This window comes from Heterocephalus glaber, unplaced genomic scaffold (genome assembly GCF_053883595.1).
Source record: "Heterocephalus glaber isolate CG9 unplaced genomic scaffold, H.glaber_assembly_v1.0 deba00001451, whole genome shotgun sequence".
Lineage (NCBI taxonomy): Eukaryota > Metazoa > Chordata > Mammalia > Rodentia > Bathyergidae > Heterocephalus > Heterocephalus glaber.
The window spans coordinates 392,106-417,350 of NW_028258301.1; the positions used below are offsets into that span (position 1 = coordinate 392,106).

Consider the following 25,245-nt stretch of genomic DNA (forward strand, 5'->3'; position numbering starts at 1 on the left):
ATAAAAATTTTTTAATTAGCTCATAAAGCAAACACCAACTCTATGCAATAAGACCATACCTAAAATAGTGATTTTAAAAGGATAAAAATAAAGGAGCAATCTTATTATCAGAAAAAGTAGATCCAGGCAAGACAAAGCCAAAACCTTACAAATGCTGGTGATAAAAACCCCTAATTTGGGCCAGGGATTTAGCTGTGTTTCCAGTGCCTCCCTTGGAAGCACAGGGTCCCGAGTTCGATCCCTGGTACCAATAAATAAATAAAGAAAGAAATAAAACAGTGGATATATTCTAAACTAAATATATATATATATATATATATATTTTTTTTTTTTTTTTTTTTTTTTTTGGCACTGGGGATCAAACTTGGGACCTTGCACTTGTGAGGCAGGCGCTGGAACCACTGAGCTAAATCCCTGGCCCTATATATACATTTTTAAAATGGATGTCAAGAGTTGAAAGAGAAACAAAGGACGTGCCAAGACTCAACAGCTTCTGCACTGTCTGCTATTTCGTGGGCTTCCTGCAGCAGATACAATTACAGAACAATCTTCAGAAGGCATTCTTGCTATATCCCATCAATGGATTGAGTACCATTTCTCAGCAAATGAAAATACCCCTGCTTTTTATTACAAATGGTGGCCTTTCCATTCATTTTAAATGCATTAATTCCATATTGTCCATTCTTATTTTAGGTGTTAAAAAAAACCCATGTATTTGGATATTGTCTTTGGTTTTTCCAATGCTGTAATAAAATACTGTGTAATGTATAAAGAAAATGGGTTTATTTAGCTCACAGGTGCAGATGTTCAAGAACATGGCACCTGTACCTACTCAGCCCTGGAAGGTCCTCCCAGCTGTTACAAGCAAGTCATGTGAGAAGATATCACAGGGTAAGACAGGAAGCGAGAGGGCAAGGAGGGTCCAGATTTGCTCTTTCATCATTTTTTTCTTGCAGTATTAGGGATCAGACCCAGGGTCTTGTGCAACCTAAGCAAGTGCTCTACTATTGAGCTCCATCCTGGGAGGGGTGGCTCACTGAGACAGGTCTCACCAGGTAACACAGCCCAGATTGGCCTTGAACTTATAATCATCCTGCCTTACCCTTCCAAATGCTGAGATTACATGTGTGTGCCATCAAGTCCAGGGAGATAGGGTCTCATTATGTGGCCAAGGTTGGCCTTGAACTTGAAGTGATCCTCTTGTATGTTTCCCAAGTGCTGAGATTATAGGCACGCATCACCAAGCCCAACTTCAAAACATTTCTAAATGCTCTTTTAAAAACTGCGTTTTGGGCTGGGGATTTAGCTCGGTGGTTCCACCGCTTGCCTTGCAAGCGCAAGGTCCAGAGTTCGATCCCCAGTACCCAAAAAACAAAAAACTACATTTTGTCATACCTTGGCCAAAAAACAGTGCTAGCCATATACTCATACTGACCATCTGCCTTGTCAATTATATTCAGCCTCCCTCCTCATCCTGGGGAATCCAACCCAGGGTCCCATGCATGCCAGGCAAACGCTCTATCACTGAGCTACACCCCCACCCTATATTTAGCTCTTACTAAGAGGTAAAAAGCACAAGTTTTAGAATCACAAAAACATGGACACAGGTCTCAATCTACTACTTAAAGAGTTAGTTGCATGATTCTAAGTACATCTTTTGCTTCCCTTTGCTCATCTGCAAAATTGGAGGATTAAAGGAGAAAACAATGTGGACAGCACAGTATCAGGCACATACGAAGTAATATGTAAATGGCTGTAATAATCATTATTGAGCTAGATTAGGAGACACAGAGGCTGGCACATTATATTCCCACAACTTACCACATAGTAAGTACGTAATAATTAATTCTTACAGATTTTTTATGTCTTTGTAACTCTAATACCTAGTACAGATTCTGGTGTATAGTAAGAATTTAATAATGTTCTGAAGTGAAACAAAACTTATTTTAGATAAGAACAAACCTTTAAGCCTTGCTTTGCAGTAAAGAAGTCAGAATAACCGGCATCTGTACCCAAGAGTCCCACAAATTGCATTGCAGGCCGCTGCTGGATGAACTGTTCTACAGCTCTATCAGTGATGTAACTGCTCCCAGAAATATCCAGGGATACAATATTAGGCAGGATATCCTTCTGCTGTAGCAAATCAAAAGCTAGGTCTGATCTGAATTGCTTGTGACCAGAAATATCAAGGTGAAGTAGACATTTAAGTTCTCTGATGACTGCAAAAACCTGTGGTTTGGTCATGGTCAGACATTTCAGATAGTGCATTGTGAGAGATTTGAGTCGATCCTTACACGTAAGGAGCGCAGAGATATTGGTGACCTGAGTATTAGAGATATCCAAGTTTTCCAGACTTGGTAACTGAGAAACATTAGCCAGATCTTCACTATGAAACCAAACATTGAAAACACTTAAAGTGCGAAGACCAGTGAGCTGACCAAAGGACAGTGGTCTTGAATTGTGAGGGACACTTGCCGAGTCTAAGAGGAGACACCGGAGGTTTTGCTGGATCCAGTTACTGCTGCAGAGTCCACGTATGATGTCTGGGACTGGAAGGTCAGAGTGCACTGCAGTAGCATCCACTTCAATGAGCTTCTGATGGCAGAAGTATTTAATGAAGGCAGAGGCAGAGATTTTCGCTTTTTGGATACTGACCAGCTTCAGGTTCATTTGGTTGCCTTGGAAAATGCTTGCCGTCTTATCAGTCAGCCTTCCTGTAAGAGAAGCAGAACCAGCTTGTACTGACTACTAAATGGTCCAGCTTCCCAGGGTCCATGTGGGAATGAACGAGGACAGACGCTGTGGGACACCCTATCATCCCAGCACTCTGAGAGGGTAGGGCAGAAGGATGGCAAGTTCAAGCACAGACTGGGGAACTTAGTGCAAGTCCCAAAAACCTACTACACTGATACGGAAAGTTTTAGATAACTTAATAGATCGAATATTAAGGTAGTTGTAGAAACTAAGTAAGTAATGTGTTCTTTTAAGATTTGCTTTTCCTAACTCCTTAAGGTGAGGATTATCTGACTCTAACCAGTAACTTCATTAACCTAACAAAGTTACCATGCCAGGGAGAATTTACAATGTATATGGCCTATCTTGTGTCTGTGACTTGTAAATAGGAACTGGAATTATATTTACACATGAAAGACCAATAGGGATAAGATAATGGCTAAAAAGGATATAAAAAGGGAACCGCTGAAAAAAGGGGGTGTGCGGATACTGACCAGACTGGTTTCTGGCGTTCCACCCTGCTAGCAAGAAGAAATTTTATTATTTTATCTGAATTCTGTGTCTCTGTGTATTTCTTCTGAGATTTCCATAACAACACTACTTAGAATCTTTGCAATGAAAAAATTTCTCTGATCACCACAATCACAAAAGCTGACCAGATAAACACTTCATAAAAATCCCTGAAGAAAGGAGAGGGAAAGACCAAAAACAAAAATGGATCTGATCAAGCATCTATACCTATTATCCACTTGATAGGAAATAGTGGGATCAAAGAAACATGTCCCAAAGACTTTGCGGAAAAAAAAACTACTAGAACTAATATGCAAATTCACCAAAGTTGCAAGATATAAAAATAAACATTTAAAAATCAGTATCTTTTTATACACCATGAATTATCTGAACTAGAAATCAAGAAAGCAATCCCATTTACAGCAGATACTATTTTTTCTTTTTTTGGTACTGGGGATGGAACTCGGGTCCTTGCGCTTGCGCAGCAGGCGGTGAAACCACTGAGCTAAATCCCTGGTCCTACAACAGATACTATTAATCAATACAATACAATACTTAGGAACAAATTTAAGCAAAGAGGTAAAAGATTACTGTAAACTATAAAACACTGATGACAGAAACTGAAGTAGAAGCAGCTCCATCCTCCCAGAAAGACATCCAGACAAGCCATGTTCATGGACTGGACTGGAAGAAATCAGTATTGTTAAAAGGTACATCCTACCCAAAGTGATACACAGATATAGTATAACTGCTATCAAAATACTAATGACAGGGCCGGGGTTTAGCTTAGTGGTGCTGCCACCTGCCTTGCTAGCACAAAGTCCCAAGTTTGACCCCCAGTACCAAAAAAAAAGAAAAAAAAAAAATCCTCAAATGTGTATGTAACCATAAAAAAAACCCCAAATAGCTAAAACCATTTTGAGCTAAAAGAATAAGCACGGGTCATTACATTAGTATGAAGCTGTAGTGACTAAAACAGTACTGTCTTCTGGCTAACTCAGGAGGCTGAGGCAAAAGGATAGCCAGCCCGAGGCCAGCCTGAGTTAAACAGTGAGTTCAAGGCTAGCTTGGATTAAAAACAGTGAGTACCTATGACAAAACAAACAAAACACCCCCCACCAACACCAAAAAAAGAGCAGTAGTATTAAAAACAGTCTTTTCAGGGCCGGGGATCTAGCTCAGTGTTGCCGCAGCCTGCCTTGCAAGCGTAAGGTCCCAAGTTCGATCCCTGGTACCAAAAAAACAAAACAAAACAAAAACCAGTCTTTTCAATAAAATGGTAAAATAGTGACAGGAAAACTGGAGATATACATGCAGAAGAATGAAACTAGGCCCCCACCCCAGTTCTTACCTGTTACAAAATCAATTCAAAAATGGAGAGCTCAGACTATGAAACTACTAGAAGAACACAGAGTAGAAATGCTTCAGGATACTGGAACAAGCAAGGATTTTTTAGACAAGATCTCAAAAGCACAGGAAACAAAGCAAAAATAGGCAAATGGAGTTACATCAAATGAAAAAAATGCTCAACAAAAGAAACAACAGAATAAAAAGATAATCTGTAGAATGGGAGAAATTAAGCCAGGTATGGTGATGCACAACTATAATCCCAGCATTCTGGGAGGCTGAGGTAAAAGGATTACAAATTCAAGCCCAACCTGAGCAATTCAGCAAGATTTTATCTCAATATAAAAAATTTTAAAAGGCTGTGGATGTAGCTCAGTGCAAAGGCCCTCAAGTTTGGTCCCCACCACCACTTTAAAAAAAAAAAAAGGGCTAGGGATTTAGCTCAGTGGTGCCACACCTGCCTTGCAAGTGAAAGGTCCTGAGAGTTCAATCCCCAGTACCAAAAAAAAGAATACTATATGTATGAGTAGACTATACAGCAGCCTTATTACCTTGCCAAGTCATCATCCCAAGGAAATGGTCAGCTACTTCTTGTGGGAAATTCCAGTGTTCTGGAAGGCACAGTGTTCCATCAGGTCTTTCAGGACATAACTTTTCAAGATTAGCAATCAAGACATTCAGGCAAATATCGACCAAAGGGTAGGGTGAGGCTTCTTCCTAAAAAACAAACCCCAAACTTGTTGGAATAAACCTGTAAATATTCAACATAAAAGAGGTTATGCCATACAGGTTATGTTCCTGCTCTAATAATGACATGTATATAACGAAACCACCTTATCCCAACTATTAACTGAAGGGAAGATTTTATCTGTCGTACCATGGAGAAAAATTAAGTTCCTTCAATCCTTCACTTACCGTCTAGTCTGTGCCAACCACTAACAACAGAGAAATAAATAACACAGAGCTCCTACCCTTTTGGAGCTAACAGCCTACTGGAGGATAAAACCGAGAAATCACACAATTTCAACACATTTGGGACATTTTACTCAGAGGTCACATGGACATCCACTTTGGATATATTTTTTCAGCTACTATTCTGTGCCAAGGGGGAATAAGCCTATCCCTACTCTTCAAAGTGGTCACTACCTAGAAAGGAAATACACTCAAGGCTCTAGAAGAGTAACAGGCAGGAAAGACATAAAGACTCATGGCCCCTTCCCATGTGAGACAGCAGCATTCATTCACTCAACAGGCACGGCACTGTACCAGAAAGAGGGAGTGACACACCAGCAGACCACCACCTTTCTGAGAGGGTTCAATAGTCAAACATATCATTGATTCCCATAGCACTCTGAACTCATTAAATTCCCTCCTGAGGGCTGGGGATGGAGCTCAGTGATAACAGCACTTGCCTAGCACAAGCTCTCTGCTCTATCCCAGGCACCACCAAAAAAATTTTTTTTAAAAATCATAATCAGCTGGGGATTTAGCTCAGTGGTTCCGCCTCCTGCCCTGCAAGCACAAGGTCCCACATTTGATCCCTGGTACCAAAACAAAACAAAACAAAAAACCAAAAAAAATCATGATCAATCTCCAGCACTGCAAGGGGTTGGGGTCAGAGTAAGGCCTTCCTGGGAACGTACCGCAATGTTCACTAGTTTCATCCCACCATATCATTAAAAAAAAAAAGCTTGGACCAGGGATTTAGCTCAGTGGTTTCGCCGCCTCCTGCACGAGTGCAAAGACTGGAGTTCGATCCCTGGTACCAAAAAAAAAAAACAACAAAAAAAAGGCTAGGCAGTGGATGTGGGTCACTGGTACAGTGCTTCCTTAGCATTCTTGAGGCCTTGGGGTCAGACTCCAGCACTGCAAAACAGAAATAAACCAAACCACAGGAAAACAAGCCCTCTGTTGGTTCCCACATCCCCTTCAGTTATTGCTTTTCACAACCAAACTTCTCCAGGAAATTTACTCTACATGCTAAAATCACTTTCCTCTTTGCTGTGGTTTGAGAGTGCCCCTCAAAGTTCATGTGTTGGAAAATTAACCTCCAGTGTGACAATGGTGAGACAGGGGATGTTTAAGAACTGATTGAATAAAGAGATCTCTCCTCTCAAAAATGGAGTAATATCATTATTTTGGGAGTGAGTTTATTATTGTGAAAGGGTTGGGCCCAGCTTTTTGTTTTTCAGTAGATTTTGAAACAGGTCTCACTATGTAATCCAGACTGGCCTCAAACTCACCACCCGCTTGCCTCAGCCTCCTGAGCCCTGGGATTAGAGGTGTGTGGCACCATGCTCCGCTGGAGTCCAGCTCTCCTGCACACAGGCAGGTAGGCATGCAGGCAACATGGGATGATGCAGCAACAAAGCCTCCAAAAGACCTAGGCTCCTCAACCTTTGGCCTTCCTAGCCTCCAGTCCTCTGAGACATGTATCTCTCTTCTCTGTAAACAACCCTTCTCAGTCTGTAACCCCAGCACTCACTGCAAGTTCAAGGCCAGCCTGAACTACATAGGGAGACCCTGTCTCGATTAATTAATTACCCTGTCTCAGATATTCTTATGGCAGCATCAAGTGGATTCAGATACATGCTTTATTTTGTTCTGGGTGCTAGAAATCGAAGCCAAAACTTCCTGTGCTCTTCCAAGGAGCTACACTCTAGTATCATTCCTTTTTTTTTTTTGTTTGAATTACGGTAAAATTTAAATATAATCCCCCAAAAGTGGTGTTTTGTAGTATAGTTTTTTCCTTTTGGTAGTACAGAGGATTAAACTTTGGGTCTTTAAACTGACATATGTCCTCACTCCTTTTTATTTTGAAACAAGATCTCACGAAGTTGCCCAGGTTGGGCTCCAACTTGCAATTCTCCTGAATTTGCCTCCCTCAGATCGTAAATTCAAACTTAGCCTCGACAATTTAGGAACTTGGCAAGACCCAGTCTCAAAATAAAAAATAAAAGGTATTGGAGATGTACCTCAGTGGTAGAGCAACCTTGGGCTCAACCTTCTCTACCGCAAAAATAAAATGCTGGGCTCAGTGGCACATGCCTATAATCCCTGCACTTTTAATCTTATTAGTTGACTATAGTTTTGTCCCGCCTTAAACCTGCCTCACCTGGTGGCTTTACTCAATAAAACATCCTTGAGAAGGGGGATCAGCAGGCAGCCCGTTTTCCAGACTCCCTTCTGTCTCCCTTAGACAGACGCTATCTTTTCTCTCAATAAATTCTTCCATACTCTTAACTGCCATTGTTCTTTGATATTAGAGAACATAAACTCGGCATTTCAGACATCTAGCAGGTTGAGAGTTATAATATTTTCCTTATATTATTTAGAAGTCCATAGGCCATACGCCCTATATCGACAGGATTTTTTTTAAATGTAGATTTTTGTACATGAATAAATGTAGATTGTTGTACATCCCAAGAAAACCCTATTCATCCTTTGGAGCAAAAATTAATACAAGATCCAGTCTTATTTTCAGGGAAATATGGTAGTAGGAGATAGCAGTGACAGGACACAAACACTAAGAGCAGCTGGACTGAATCCAGCCCTGAGGCAGACACCACACCACACCCTGACCCCATCCAATGGGAAAGGTAGGGCAGGACTGCATTCACACAACAAAAGGTGGGTCTAAAAACAAAATAGGCCGGGGATTTAGCTCAGTGGTTCCATCAACAGTCTCACAACCACAAGGTCCCGAGTTCCATCCCCAGTACCGAAAAAAAATAAAATAACAAAATAGGCTCTAGCTGTGATTCACTACCCTCAACCACGTCTGGTGAATTCCAATACCACCTACCTTGGGAACAGGTGCAGGAATTTTTTGGACTCACTTTTTTTTCTATCTCTTGCTCTTTTACTTTCTCTTATTCTTTTTTCTGTCACTTTTACTTAACTCTACTTTCTTTTCTTTAATTGGATCAGTTATCTCTTTCCTCTCATCTTCCTTCTCTCAAATCTTACTTCTTCCCCTTCTGCCTCCATTTTATTATTTCTATTTACCTTTATTAATTTAGCTGTTTAGTTGTTTCTATGCCATTATAAGTGAATTCTCTTCTGTTGTTAATGGTGGTGGTTTAGTTATTGCTTTTCAGAGGTATGTACTATACGACAGTATTTGGTTTGTATCTGTGGCTACATTATAATTGCAGATTTCTTTCCCATTGTTAATGACGGTTACAGTATAGCTGTAGCTACAGTATTACCTACTGGTTATTACGGTATGTCAGTAACAGGTTAGTCTTTGATATTATTATTGCTGATTTCTTCTCCATTGTTAATGGTGGCCTAGTTGTTGCTTTTAATTGGCTTTTACTGTATGCCAGTGTCTGATTTGTCTTTGTATCATCAACATTACCATGGTTCATTTTCTCCTCTCTGAGTGGTACTGGGGATCAAGTTCCCAGAAGGTTGGACAGTAAGAAGACTGAAATACTACACCAAATAGGTCGAAGAGGGTATGGACACCAAAACACAACCAGTTCCCCATATGAATGTATTTACTATGCATCACAAAAAAATACTAATAAGAATCTAAAAAATAAAAAGGGCCAGGGATTTAGCTCAGTGGTGCCGCCTCCTGCCTCACAAGTGCAAGGTTCTGAGTTTGATCTCCAGTACCAAAATAAAAATTTAAATTAAAAATAAATAAAAAATAAAAAGGGCTGGAGATGTAGCTCAGTGCTCCCTGGGTTCAGTCTCCAGCAGCAACAGTACCACAACCACAAAAAAACACAAAGGAAAAGAGCAGGAAAACTAAGAGAATACTGTCATAAAACAAAGTAGTATGTTTAAAGGGGACTGTGACAAGCCAAAGAATACAGCCAGCCATCCAATAGGGTCTCACTATGTTGCCCAAGCTAGCCTTGAACTCCAGGACTTCAGCCATCCTCCTGCCTTAGCCTCCTGAGTAGTTAAGACTAGAGGCACATATGCCCCAGGGCTATGGCTCTCAAACTTTTTGTCTTAGAACAATCTATTCATACTCTTAAAAAAAACTCAAAAAACTGGGTTCTGACAGGAGAGATGGCACAGGCCTGCAATCCTAGTTCTCAGGGAGGCCGAAGGAAGAGGATCTCAAGTTCAAGTTCAGCCTGGGCAACTTCGTGAGACCTTGTCTCAAAAGTGGTAGTATTTTAGTGTATGTCCTGCCGAAGTAAACACAACTGGTAGTATTATAAACAGCTCAGCTAGGTAGAAATATTATAGGCAGTCAGATAGGGCTAGGCCCTCGAGTCAAGACAAAGGTAAAAACACATTACAACTGTGCCAAGAGGCACATCTATTGGAAGCCAGGCCTCAAGAAAAAGATGAAATGACCAGGCCTAAGATAAGTGGTGACACCTGATCTACTGAAGTCTAGATAGATATCAGTCACCTCGGTGGGTGACCAAGATCCTCAGTGGAATGACCAAGACCCTCAGACTCATCCCTTCCTAAAAAGTTCTTTGTTCCTTCCACGTACATTTGCTATGTGACTTGCTTCCCCATTGGATCAATGTTACCTAAGCAACTATACTTATAATCTTTATTGGTTGATCATAGCTGTAACTACGTTGTACCTATGTGGTTGTGCTCTATAAAACTTCCCCTGAAGAGATGGGCGTGGTGACGCATGCCTGTAATTCCAGCACTTGGGAGGCTGAGGCAGGAGGATCACTTCGAGTTCAGGGCCAGCCTGAACTACAAAGGGAGACCCTACCTCAAAAACCAAAAAAAAAAAAAAAAATTCCCTTGAGAAATGGGGTCCTTGGCAACCCAATTTTAGGTTGTCTCTCACCTCTCAGGAGCTGTAGCTTTCCCCTCAATAAATGTCCTACTCTTAACCACCTGTCATGCCTAGCCTGAAGGAGATCCTCTGAGCAAACACACACAATCCTCAGCAAACAACAGGCCACTCTCAGTAAACAGAACAGATCTCCCTGGTGCCTAAGAGTCCAGTATTATACGCACACCTGCACTGACCATCTTTGGACCCTCAATCATAAACATTCCACTCCAGATTTCTTAGGCCCTTCTAAAAACCTACATAGGGCCAGGGATTTAGCTCAGTGGTCCTAAATTCAATCCCCAGTACCAAAAAAAACAAAAACAAAAAAAACCCCTGTATAAACCTAATTTCCCTCCCATCTCACTACTGTAATCTCTCCCGATTTCAGTCTCTAGTCACAACCAGACAGGAATAAAGCCTTTGGTCTTACAAGACCTGTGTCCGAGTGGCCTCTCCTGTGCCATTTGTAACACCTCTGTTGTTCCTTAGAATTCATTCTTTAATTTGGGGGAACATGAACTGGCACGCTGGACATCTAGCAGGTTGGGAGTTGTAATTTTTCCCCTGTATCATTTGGAGGTCCTATGTCATTTCTTATATCAATAGGAAACATTTGCCCAGCTTCCATGAAATCCTGGGTTCAATCCTCAGCAATCCCCCCATACACATAACGAAAAAGAATTCTATCTATAACATTCACTGCATTAGAAATTAAAACAGAGAAATCCTTAAAATATATATTAATTCATTCAGAAATAATTTTAAAGCCAAACCAAATAATTTTTAAACCCAGATGTATCTCCAGAGTCCCAGCTACTCATGAAGCTGAAGCAGGATTGCTTGAGCCCACGAGATTGAGGATAGCCTGGGATATAGTAAGACACATGTCCAAAACAAAACAAAACAACCTCACACTATACTAACATTGAGAACATTTTTAAAATAGCTGTATTTTCCAATATAGATTAAAAAGAGACTTAGTGAGAATAGCAGCACTCTTTTACATTTCTGCAAATGTCACAAAAGTGTGGCTTCACAAATGATAATAAAATCTCAGGGACCCTGCAGGTCCTGGGCCCATATTTTGAAATACTCAATTCAAAAGAAGGGAGAAACAACAATGACAAATAAAACACAAGCAGCATCACAACAGACTTAAGCCAACAGTGCTCATTACTGCATTTAAAAAGCAGGCTGGGGGTGTGGCTCAGCAGCAGAGTGCTTGCCTTGCTAGCAACAAGGCCCTAGGTTCTATCCTCAGTACCACAAAAAGGGGGGAAAAAAAAGAGTCAGACAAAAAAAAAAGAAAAATGATAGGTACTATTGGGGACCAGGCTACATGACTTGGGTCCCTTAGAGCCCAAAGCCAATACAACTTGCTTCAGGAACAGAAAAGTTAATAAAAAACCACAGGCCTTCTGGCTGTGTGGGAAAACTCACAGGCACAGCACTCCTGGGCAAGATTCCTTCTGCTGAGGACGATGCAGAGAACATAGGCATCTGGGTAGAAGGAAGGATCTGTTCCCTATTAATCTTGTTCCCTGTTATGCATTTACTGACATCTACTGGCAAAGATTGTTCCGCAAATGATGCACAACCCCGTCCCCGTGTGCTTTCGGCTTTCTAATAAAAGTGGGTCAACCTAGAGATTGTTGAGTGTCCACTAGAAGCATAGCTCCCTCGGGACCCCTTGCATTCTAAATTACTGCCTGTCTCTTTTATCCTTTCATCATACCCTCACCCAGGCGACTGGGGATCTCATAAGCCCCCAATAATATACCATTCCCAAATATATGTGTATAAAAAATACACTCCTCGGGCCGGGGATTTAGCTCAGTGGTTCTGGCGCCTGCCTCACAAGCGCAAGGTCCTGAGTTCGATCCCCGGTACCCCCCCCCAAAAATACACTCCTCAATGATCAAGACTGGGGGATGTGGTTCAGTAGTACAGCACTTGCTTACCCTGCCCAAGAAAAAGATATTTTGAACAACGTATTAGTGTTATAGGAAATAGATAACTCAAATGTTTATATTAGATACTAGGAAAGGCATAAAAATTATCTTTCTGCCTTAAAGTGATAAAAACAAAAGTAAACACCAAATAAACAGAAGGAGATTATAAAGACATGAGCAGAAATCAATAAAATGGGAAACATGCACCATGTTTATGATCAAAAAAAGAAGTTTGTTCTTTGAAAAGATGTAATGCAGCCAGGCATTGTGGTACACACATCTGTAATCCCAGAACTCTGGGAGGCTGACGCAGGAGGATCTCAAGCTGGAGCCCAGCTTGGGCAACTCAGCAAGACTCTGTCTCAAAATAAAAAATAAAAATGGGTTGGGAATGTAACTCAGTGGTAGAAAGCCCTTGGGTTCAATCCCCAGAACCACAAAAATGAAGGCATAATAAGAAAAAGTAGGGGCTGGGGATTTAGCTCAGTGGTGACACCGCCTGCCTTGCAAGCCCAAAGTCCCAAGTTCGATCCCCAGTACCACACACACAAAAAAAAGAAAAAGTAAAGTTTTAATGCTATTATCATACCATTAAAAGGACAATACATAGGTGCAATGATCAATAGAGGGGGAGGAGAAAAACATAAAATTACCAATATCGCGAACAAACAAGAAATAGCATCACAGAATGATACATTGAATGGATTATAAAGGAATCCTATGAACAATCCTATTCCAGTAAATTTGATTACTTGGATAAAATGGCCAAATTCCTGGAAAGACATATTACCAACTCAACTTTTTCTTTCCTTCCCTCCCGCTCTCTCTCAAACTCAGGATCCTCCCACCTCAGATAGAATCAAAACCGTGTGCCACCACACATGGCATAACGTTGTTCCTTGATGCACTAACCCTTTTATATCAAAGTATATAAATAGTTCTACATAATTAAATTCTTCTCTCAGAGAAATAGATACAATAACCTTCCTTTAAATAAGTTAAAATCTCTAATGCCGGCAGGCGGCACAATCCTGTAATCCCAGCTCCTCAGGAGGCTGAGGCGGGAGGATTTCAACTTTGAGTTGCCTTCTGTAAGGTGAATCCAGGTACCTGTGTAACAAACCACAGGTACATGGCTGACATGTGCACTGGCAGTTGGTTTGCTTTGTATTTTCTTACCAAGCATTTCTTTCTTCCCTGTTCCTGTTACTTGGACCTTAAATATACATAGTCTCACATTTTCTGGCAAATTTCAAAAGTATGATCAACTCAATTCATCCTAAACACAGCTTCTCTCCAGAAAGGGCTTATTCCCAAAATGATACAAATACATGATATTTGGATCTTTAGAATTAGTACTGAAATGCTTTGAAACTGGACAAAAATGCTGTTCAGCATGGTGGCACACATCTATAATCTCAGCTACTCAGGAGGCTGTGGCAGGAGGATCACAAGTCACAAACTGGAGGTCAGCCTGGGTAATGTAGGGAGAACCTATCTCAAAACCAAAAGTAATGGGTTAGCTCAGTGGTAGAGCACTTGCCTGATAGGCTTGAGGCCCTGGGTTCAATCCCTAGAACTGCAAAAAAATTTTTTTACAGCTATTGATTATCCTATATGGAAGGAATAGTTAACACACTGCACTGTTTCTGTGACAATGTCGAATGACAGGTACAGTATTTGCACTGGCAGACTAGTCATGGGTTCTCCTCTGCTGCTTTCAAGTACAGAATTCTACTACGAGATACTTCTGTTTAGTGCATCTGGTGTATTCCTGCAGACAGGCTATATTCATAGGCAGGCTGGCAGAAATTAATGGCAGTCCAGTAAAGATACGGTAGATAAATCCAAGGAAATAGATTTGTTAAGAAACTAGGAACAAGTCAATTTATAAAAAATGGACATTATGTTAAGAAAATTCCTGATCATTCACAGTCACAGTTTAAGAAAACTTAAAGGCAAACCAGAATCATCTCTACGGGTTTATCAGACACTTTTCTGTTATTTTAGCTAAGATATATGCCCTTCTTTTTAAACAAGCCAAACCCTACCTTATAAGTATGCTTTTCTGCAAGAGTATGTGTTGATAGATGGGGTTGTTTTTGTACTTATTACTTACAGAGTTCCACCTTCACAGCTGACTAGAAATAAAAGACAGCAATGTATCTTACAGGCAGCCTGAGCCAGCATTCTGATTTTGGAACATGTGGGTTTTGCTGCTTTTGCAGATATAAAGCTGCTAAACCAATTAAGAAAGTAATCTGGGCCGGGGATTTAGCTCAGTGGTTTCGCCACCTGCTGCGCAAGCACAAGGACCCAAGTTAGAGTCCCAGTACCAAAAAAACCCAAAAAACAACAAAAAAAACCGCAAATAATTTGTTTCATTTTGTTTTGTTTTAGTTTTTTAAGATAGTCTCACTGTGTAGTTCAGGCTGCCTTGAATTCACTATATACCCCAGGCTGGCCTTGAAATTGCAGTGATCCTCCTGCCTCAGCCTGCCAAGTATTGGGAGTACAGGTGTGAGCCACTACACCTGGTTGAAAATAATTTATTTCAAGCAGTTAAAATATATTGTAGTTTAATGGTGTCTGTTTATTTGGGGTACACAATTTAACTGGTAAAGTCTGTCACCCTTTAGAAAAGGAAATATAAAACAGATGGCTAATACAGCCACCTGTGGTCTCACAGAAACTGTTTGAGATAAAAAGGATCAAGATGTGGCATGTACCAATTCCCCACAATGAATGTACTTATTATGTATTCCAAACATAAAAAGTATTACATCTGCCTCCTGCCTTGAAAGTACAAGGATCAGAGTTTGATCCCTGGTACCAAAAAAAAAAAAAAAGTACTACGAACATTTTTAGAGAGAAATTGCTTCTCTAGTAACAGTACCAAAGAAAGTTAGGTCTGCCTTAAAAGACAGTACTGTTGGGCTGGGGATTTAGCTTAGTGTAAACAGTCCTCAGTTCGATCCCCAGTACTAAAAAAAAAAAAAAAGATGGCACTGTCTTAGTACTCTGCTCTCAACCCCCAGGTTTGCCCATTAATGTTTTGCCTTTAAGTAGGTGACTCTTAAGACAACCCTGAATGTACCTATTTCCAACGAAATGACAGTGCTGCATTGTGACTTAGGAAGCAGTCTACAGTTGCTAACATTAATTCTAAGAAATAATTGTGAGATACATTCTACTTTTGAGAAGTAAACATATCAAAAATCTCCAAAGTTCTGACAAAGGGTAACAATGAAAAATTCAGTAAAATTTACAAGCAAAACTGAATGAAAAGAATTGCAGGCCAGCTTTGTGAGTGGGATGCAAGCATATAATCTGGAGTCTGAAGCAGGATGATGACAAGACATTGTCTCAAAAAAAACCAAAAATAAAGACAAAAAACGGTTGGGGATGTAGCTCAATGGTAGACTGCTGGATTCAATCCTCAGTGTGGCAAAAAAGAAAAAAACTTAGCAAATATAATCCTGTGCTATACAACAATGATACATCAGGACAAAAATGGAGTTTACTCCTAGAATAGAAAGTTAAATTCACAATTAATGAAATTCAAAATAAAACATTAACAGAAAAAAAGCTATGTTCTTTATTATAAATGACCCCCCAAAAAAGCATTCGGAAAAATTTAATATGTGTTCATGATTTTAAACTCTTAGCAAACCAGGAACAGAATGTATCTCACAAAGGGCTTCTATCAAACTACCTACAGTCAACATCATACTTAAAAAAAAGCTCAGTCATGGGGCCGGGGATTTAGCTCAGTGGTTCCACCGCCTGCCTCGCAAGCAAAAGGGACCCGAGTTCGATCCCCGGTACCAATAAATAAATAAATAAATAAAAGACAGCTTAACTTCAATCCCTGCGTGGGCAACTTAGACTACCTCAAAATAAAAAAGCTGATGTTGCTCAATACATCATTAATTAATAAATAATTAAGACTGTTGATGTAACAGTACAAATAAATAAAAATTAAAAGGAAAGCTCTAGGGCCGAGGATTTAGCTCAGTGGTTTCACCGCCTGCTGCGCAAGCACAAGAACCCGAGTTCGACCCCTGGTACCAAAAAAAAAAAAAGGAAAGATCTAGAACATCAGAAAGATGATCTTTCACCACTTTTCCTTAATGTTATAGAAAGTCTTGGAAAATGCAAACTTAAAAGACATTAAAAGTATAGACTAGAATGGTAAAAGTAGAACTGCTTTATTTGCAGATGACGTGATTATAGAAAAACAAACACCTAGGGCCGGGGATTTAGCCCAGTGGCGCCGAGCCTGCCTGGCAAGCGCAAGTGCCTAAATTCAATCCCCGGTACCCGGAGGAAAAAAAAAAAAAGAAAAGAAAATCAAACACCTACAAAAACTAGAGAAAATAAAACTTTGGCAAGACTGGTGGATACAAAATCAAAATTTAAAAACTCAATTTTATGTATATATAAACTTGTTTACATATAACACAAATCTGTTTGAACTTTAAAACATATTTCCGGGGGTGAAGGTGTAGCTAAATTCAGAATACTCTACTTCCTTCCCTCTGTACTAATTCTAGGTTGATCCTCCCTAGATTCTGATTTCTTAAAGGGTGGTTCCTGAGTGTAGTTGACTAGATTCCGACCTCAGAACTTGTGAGGTACAAAGCCAATCAACTCAGCTTCAGGGTTTCCATCTTCCTACATCAGGGAAGTGGGATGCGAAACGCCCACGGAGGATGGGAGACACTCGTTGCCTAGGAAACGCGCGGCTTCATCTCCCGCAAGCGCCGAGCGCATCTCCTGCGGTTTGCATTTGCGCCCCGGGGAGGGGGAAGGGCCCAGCGTGGAGCCCAGAACCTCAGCCTTCAGCCCCAGGGGAACTCCGAGCCCGCAACCTACACGGGGAAACGGCCAAGGCTGGAGGCCCTCGGGTCCACCGTGGCAACCTGGGCTACCGTCTAGTGAGGGCCGGCCGGAGGGGAACCAGACGGGCGCGCCTGAGTCACGCAGGCCTCGGCTCGCTTCGCCCAGCTGTGCCGGGTGCCCCGGCCGGCGTGGGCTCCGCTCCCGAGCCCGCCTGCCCCTCGCGCGCGCCCCTCACCTGCACCACGCGCCAGCCCTGGGCGTCCTTCCGGGCGTCGGGAGGCACGAGGCTTCGGGGCACCCGCGACGGGTGCAAGAAGTGGACCATGTCGACCCCCGATGAGGCGGAGAGCTAGGAGCGAAGAGCCAGCGTGGAGCGGGGGGTGGAACCGGCCAGAGCTGCGGAGATCCACGACGGCCGGGGTGCGAACGGACCGCTCAACAGCAGGTCTTTTGAAACGCCCGGCGAGACTGCGCGCAGGCGCTCTGGGCCGGCAGCCGTAGGCCCCGCCCCCACGGGCCCACTCAGGCCCCACCTGAACCCCGCCTCCCGGAGTTAACCTTTCGCTCCTCCAGCTGCTCCCCAACTCCTGCTCACCCCTGGAAGCCAGCTGCGCTCGAACCCACACTGCATGGAATCCAGAGAGTATATTCCTGTTGCCCCGCAGGAACATTTCCAAGGACTATGGCTTTGCAGAATTGAATATATATTTTAAATACTTCTTTAAATTTTTTTTTTTTAATTTTGAGACAAAGATTTGCTAAATTGCTCGAGCTAGTCTCAAACTTGTGATCTTTTTGTTTTGCGGGTTTGTTTTTTATTTTTTGAGACAAGGTCTGGCTGTGTAGTGCTGGCTGCCCTTGAACTCACTATGTACCCCAGACTGACCTCAAATTTGAGGCGATCCTCCTTCATCAGCCTCCTGAGTGCTGAGATTACACGGGTGGACTACCCACGCCCAGCTTCACTCATCTCTTTCAAAAACATCTTAAGTTCCCACTAACGCATGTAGTCTTCACCTGTGGTCCCTCTCTGTCTTTCCCTCTTTATTCTAAACCATTTATGCTCTCGTCTGGTCTAAGGCTGATCCCTACGTTTGTGCCCTAAATTCCGTCCCCTCTCTGTTTGCAAAAGGCAACATCCACCAAGGGCCTTTCTTCTGCATTATCAATTTTCCCCTTTCTCAGCTCATTCCCACCAGCATATAAACCTGCTGACACTTTTCCCTAATTAAAAATATTTTCATTGTATTATTTATTTGTGGTACTCTCAATGGAACCCAAGGGTGTTCTACCATTGAGGTACATCCGTATGTTTTGGTTTGTTTTCTCTTTTGAGATAGGGTCTCTGCTAAATTGCTCGGTTAGGACTTGAACTCGGGACCCTCCTGGCACAGCCTTCAGAGTGCTGGGATTCCTATTTGTTTCTTTACTAAAATATATATATATATATATATATATATATATATTTTTTTTTTTTAGGACTTAAACATTTTTTCTGAGAGATAAAAAATAACTTTTTAGGGCTAGGGATTTACCTCAGGGGTTCCACTGCCTGCCAAGCAAGTGCAAGGACCCAAATTTTATCCCCGGTACCAAAGGGAAAAAAAATACCTTTTAGCTTTCTTTTCTCACATTTGCAGTGAAACTTCTACAAAATGTGACTTGTACTCGCTATCTCCTCTTCTGCTACTGGTTTGTTCACCTGTGTCATTTGGCTAAACCGTTCTCAACTTCCAAGTTGTTAAATCCAATGGTCACTTATCATTCATTTTATTTGGCTGTTCAGGAGCATTTGACCAAGGTCATCATTTGTTTTTCCCTGAAATATTCCTCGGCTTCCAGGACACATCTGCCTCTTCCCTCTGCCACCCTACCCCTACCCCCACCCCCGCCCCAAACTCCACCCTTCCCCCACCCACACCCACTCCCGAACTCCACACCCCACCCCCACCCGCCCACACCCCCATCCCCAAACGTCTTTTAAAAATTCCTGCACTGGGAATTGAACCCAGGACCTCACATGTGGTAGGCAACGGTTCTACCACTGAGCTACACCGTCAGCCCATTTTATTTCTTCATCCTGAAAGCAGGATCTCACCAAATTGTCCCGCTGACCCTGAATTTGAGGACTTCCTGCCTCAGACCCCTAAGGAGCTGCGATTACAGTGTGTCCCCCTCTCGTCCTCTTGATTCCTCATTACCCAGACTTCAAACATTTGTACACCCCAGGACCTGGTGCTTGAATACTTGTCTATCCAGCCTATCTTTTTCTAAAGATAGGGTCCCCCCGCCAAAAGATAGTCTCCCTAAATCACGCAGGCTGGCCTCGAACTTGCTATCCTCCCAGAATGCTGGGATTATAGTGTGCCATCATGCACAGCTAGTGTTTAGCTTCTTTACAAAGTCTTTGCAAAGCTTAGCTGACTAAATACAAAGAAAAATCTTGCCTTGATGTATTTTGGGGCAACATTGGAATTTGAAGTCATCACTGGAATTTATTGAGTAGCTAATAGCATTTGAAATTATAGACCTCTTACAATAGTACTTGGGACTGTTGTACCCAGTGAGAAAGAACCAACCAGAGACCAATATTAAAGTCACACAGGAGTTTATTACCAGCCCGGACCCGAGCTGAGCATTGGAGTCGAGCCCCGACTGGGGAAAGACAAACATGTTTTATACACCTTTGAGGCCAACAGTTTCTAGGCCCCCCTATGGGATAGAACTAGTAAAGCAAGCAAAAGTTACAGAAGTGGAATGTCCTGCTGTTAGAACATTTGTAAAAGAATAGTTTATTAATTGTTATTGCTAAAGAGACTTTCTAAGGGGAGGAGGTTTTTAAGCTTCCTACTGAGTTCATCTAAAGGGCAGGCAGGTGGGTCAAGCAGCAATATGGAGTCTGTCTTGCTAACTAGGGTCTTTCAGGGACAAGATAAGAATTGATTACAAATCCTATAGTTGATCTGTTCCCATGGATCAATTTATTAATTCATTTACTTATTTGCGGTACTAGGGATTGAACCCAGAGCTTTCCCACTGAGCTATATCCCCAGCTTTTTTTTTTTCCTTTTTAAAACAGGATCAGGCCAGGGATTTAGCTCAGTGGTTTCTCGGCCTGCTGCGCAAGTGCAAGGACTGGAGTTTGATCCCCGGTACCAAAAAACAAAACAAAACAAAGCAAAACAAACCAGGATCTTGCTAAATCGCTACATTGCCTAGGCTGGCTGTGAACTTTCAATCCTGCTTCAGCCTCCCAGAGTGCTGGGATTAAAAATGATTAAAATGAACAGCAAATAATAGTTTCCACCATTTTCTTTGTCTTCACAGATGGAGAAGTTATGGGATAGCCCAGTGCATTAGACTTTTATGATGCATATTGAAGATTGGAATAGGAGATAAAAAGAGTAAAGGAGAAGAAAGGAAGTCCTCTGAAACACTAAGTCGATCAACATAACAAAAACTACAAGCAGAAAGGGGACAATGAAGAAAGACTGAATTTTTGGGGGGAGGGGGTGCTGGGCTTTGAATTTTAGGGCCTTGAGCAGGCTAGGGCATCCCTCTCAGCCCTTCTATTTTTTTTAAGTGACGTTCTACATAACACAGCTCAACAAATTGGTGAAGTGTTAGCCAAAGAAACTCATCTTCCTCCCCGTTTATGGTCCATAATAACATTACATTAAGTGCTTTACTATACAGGTAATATAAAATTAAGAAAAATAATTATAAAAATTATAATAAAAATTACATTTAGAAACCTTACAGCCACCCTAACAGATGTAATACAGTATTTTTATTAGTGAAGCAGTAGTGTTTGTAGTGACTTTGTTTTTGGTTTTTGAGACAGGTCTCCTATTCAGTCAAGGCCAATATTAAAGTCATTCTGTGGCTTTGAACTCCCAAAGCTCCTGTCTCAGCCTCTCAAGTGCTGGGAGCACCAAGTGCTGGGGTTACCAAGTGCTGGGGTTACAGGCCTGCACCACCATGCCCAGCATTTATTAACAGGTCTCTAGCATCTACACAGTAATGCTGCTGTACATTCTTTCTGGCAGCACTCGTTTGTTAATCATACACTGCCGGAGATCTAAAAAATCTTGAGCTATCATGCTTGAAAGTGGTGGGTTGGGGCCTGTTGTATTGGAAACACAGAGCTAAGAATTGTAGTGCAGTCTGTCACTGAATTGCTGTGTGACGTGAGCACTCATCTTACCCAAGCCCTATTTTCTTTAACTGTAAAATGAAAGTTCTGGAACTAAAATCACTAGTACTTTTTTCTTTGGAGGGGCAATCCCTGTATGGGATTTATATTTAGGGATTTAGGCAATCCCTAAATGCGTTTAAATAACATACATTACACCAATTAATTATCTATTTGTGTGAATGAGTGTCAACCCAGATATTATTTGCTCGAAGAACTCTTCCTGAACTGCCTCCTAGGTGTGCAGCCTGGGTTAGGTATTGTTAGGATAAACCGAGGCATGACGGAGACCACCAGAGTATGCAACACTGAAGCAACAAGTGAGGTTTTATTTTCAGCCTGGGGGCAGGGCAGTCAAGGGCGACACAGCGGTTGACCCTGGGGGCTAGGGTGAGGGGAAACTTTGTAGGGCAGTTTGGGTAGGGGAGGGGTAGTGGCAGGAGGAAATTTTTGTCTTGGAGTGGAGGAAGTCTTTTGTTCTGGTGGAGAGGAAGTCTGGTGGTCTCCAGGGGTATCTGGACCCACAGGGGTTGCTGCGTGGGGCGGGCTGTTTATGTTAAACCCAGGCCTTGGCTTCCTGTTATCCTTTGTGCCCACATTGCCTGGGAAGTTTTTCTCTTCTGCCTGGGTGGGGGTCTGACAGGTATGGGCTCTGGGCCTCTGTAACAAGCACAGTGGACTGGTCTGCAACACAGTTAACTAATATTTATCTGTTTATTGAACACTGATTCTTTTCCAATTTACAAATTCCTTGAAGGATTTGTAAATTAAGTAAATTCCACCACTTCCATAGTACCTAGCACAGGTACTTCATGAAATGAATGAATGCTGTTCCAGTACTAGAAACTTGTAAAGTAAAACAATGGCCTTTTTCAGAAAGCATATTGTTGCAAGGTGATCACTAAGGAATCTGAAGCTTACACTGATATTAAGCTTTAAACCAAATGTCTAGAATAAAAGTAAACAAGACACACTTTACATAAAATTTATACCATTTATTTAGGCAAAACCCAAAAAATTCCAAAACAAAATTCTGTACACACAACATTAATACTTAAGTGACGTCCTGATTTAAAATATAGCATGATTCAGGTACAGAATACTCCCATTATCTGGCCGGTCTGAGAACAGTGCCTTCCGTCCAGGTAACTGAGAGTCTTTAAAATGAACATACATTACACTTTCCAATGAATTTTTCATATTCTTTGAAAGGTGTTCAACTCTTCCATCACAATTCAAGCAAAAAGATAGCTTTTCTCACACTCACCACTCAGAATTTACAGAGAGAAACCTACAAACATCAGGGATTTAAAATTTTTTTATACTTGCAGATATCTGAGTACAAATCTTGATACACATCCTCTCATTTTTGGAGGAAAAAAATGCTCTCAAAGATTTGCTTTTATAAAAGTGTCTTCAGCTTTTACTAGCTAAATTTACTTTAAAGCTGATTAAAATAAGATTAAGAGGACCAATTTAAAGTTTGCCCCAAAGTAAGCCCCGTATTAAGCACCTACTATTGGTAAACTAGATTTATGATTTCTAGTAAATAATTTTGATAAATTTGGATTTTATTTTTGGGGGGATTGAACTCAGGGATCGAACTCAGGTCTTTGTGCTTGTGCAGCAGGTGGTGAAACCACTGAGCTAAATCCCTGGCCCTGAATTTGGATTTTTAAAATACTTTTTGTGGCTTGTTTTTTTGAGACAGAATCTTATGTTGCCCAGGCTGGTCTCAAACTCTTGAGCTCATGTACACCTCCTGCCTCAGCCTCCCAGAGTAGCTGGGACTGCAGTCTACAGGGAAGTAGTAGCAGCCCAGCTCTGAAATATTCCAGGGGTGGGGTGGGGGTGTTTACTGGAGATTGAACCTAGGGAGTACTGAGCTACATCCCCTACCATTTTTATTTTTGAGACAGGGTCTAAGTTGCACATAGGCTGTAATCATCGTGCCTCAGACATAGGGTGAAATTTTTTTAGAGAAGGGTTCTTGCTCTGCAGTTCAGGGTAGCCTTGAACTTACTATGTAGCCCAGGCTGGCCTCCAGCTCAAGGGGATCCTCCTGCCTCAACTTCCCAAATGCTGGGATTACAGGAGGGCACCCCCACACCTGGCTCGGAGGAAATTATTTTTAATGGTCATAAAGTTAGGCTGTTCTGTTTAAAAGACGCTTTACCTCATTCAAAGTAATGAAAAACACCATTTATAGTTGCATAATTCATGTAAAAAAAAAAGTGTGTATATGTGGGGGAAACAGGGTAAAAAGCTCTTCTGCTACCAATTAACATAGTGTCTTATGTTAGGATTTGGAAACCAAAGAATGCATTATTAGGAGTGTACTGTATCATACAAAGTCTATGAAATACTAAAGAGAAAACAATCACTCATTTAAAGCCCAATCAGCAAATTTTCCAATCATACTGCTATTCTCATCACTGGACAAAGGTTAATTTGGCATTATTCCTAAAGTAAACAGTTTGTTAAATTAACACTGAAAATTTAAAATGTGTCAACAAATATACACAAACATAATATACACAAATGCATCTGAAACTGCTGCAGTGGATTTCAGAGGGAAATCCAAAGTTTATAAACCTCTCTGAAAGCTCAGAGCAGTGTTCTGCAGCTCTTGGGGTACAAAGTCCCCAAATAAATAAAATACAGATAAGTTTGGAAAAGTCCACATCAGTTGACAGTGTGACACTGCTTTTAACATGCGCCTTCAGTTTAATAATACTGTATATACTATGGTTAAAGCTATACAATAACCAATAATTTAAACATACTATTAGAGGGCAGGAGAGAGGTACATCTCATCATACAAGAAACAGTACCTTTTTGCTACCTCTGTTCAACCTTCATACTGCTATACATTTTTCCATATGGGGCTAATGCATTTTACTTAATTCATTTTCTTTTGGGGGGATAATGCATTTTAGAACACTAAATCAAATTTATAGTTCATTCATCTAATTTACCCTAATTTGGCACACAAAGTATTTTCATTAAAATGTGCTCAAAGGTGATAGAAAATGACCTAATGTTATCTTGACACATGGCACAATTAAAAGTACAGCCAAATTAAAGTGGCTAGGGAGAAAAAGAGGCCAGCATAAAAAGATATGTAAGAGCAACTTCCTAAACTGGGTATGTATGGTATTAAACATAAATATTTAATTTTTTAGAAGTTTGCAAATAAAAGACACCATGAAGGCAAATTCCTATAGCAGTCTTTCACTCATCACACTCATCCTGAAGTTTATTAGTGCTACTAAACTGCTTTCCTGTCCTGAAGTACGCAGAAATATTTATGATGAACTGTGGGTCTGATAAAGTTTTCAAAAATCTTCAACCAAGAAGAGCTGGGTATAGTGGTGCCTCAGGCACTACAGGAGACTGAGGCATGATGATCATCCCTGGGCAACTTAGTGACATGGCGAGACCCTGTCTCAAAATAAAAATAAATTTTGACAGAGGGTTAAGGGTACAGCTCTGTGCAAAGGCTCTGGGTTTAATTCCAGTACCTGAGGGAGTAAAAAAAGTCTGCAACTAAGAAAGATGGGTATAGTGGCAAACTAATATAATCTCAGCACTCAGGGAGGCTGAGGCGGGAGGATCATGAATTCAAGGTTAGTTTGTGCTACATAGCAAGTTTTAAGGCCAATCTGGAACATAGCAAGATCCTGTTCCACAAAAACAGAAAACCTCAACTAAAACCTTGGCTAAATGGTCAACTAACCCCAATTACTACTTGATTTATGTTTCTTTTTTAACTGAAAAAAGAAAAAGAAGCCGGGCATGGTGACCCATGCCTTTAATCCCACCACTCAGGAGGCTGAGGCAGGAGGATCACTGCGAGTTCAAGGCCACCAGCCTGAGCTACATAC

General features: G+C 41.3%; 1 protein-coding gene across 7 annotated transcripts in view; it reads right to left on the reverse strand.

The window, feature by feature from the left end:
• Positions 1-17,633, reverse strand: part of Zyg11a (zyg-11 family member A, cell cycle regulator) — a 55,471-nt gene extending 37,838 nt beyond the window's left edge. For 5 of the 7 annotated variants that reach the window (XM_087214832.1, XM_087214831.1, XM_087214829.1 and 2 more), the window contains exons 1-3: positions 17,399-17,633; positions 5,142-5,307; positions 1,963-2,714 (exon numbers count right to left, since the gene is read on the reverse strand). In XM_087214832.1, the coding sequence (XP_087070958.1) occupies positions 1,963-2,714; positions 5,142-5,307; positions 17,399-17,488 (1,008 nt within the window). In that variant the 5' untranslated portion in view covers positions 17,489-17,633. The remainder of the gene's footprint in view (positions 1-1,962; positions 2,715-5,141; positions 5,308-17,398) is intronic. The other 2 variants (XM_087214834.1, XM_087214833.1) reach the window with 1 other exon arrangement.
• Positions 17,634-25,245: the final 7,612 nt, after the last annotated feature.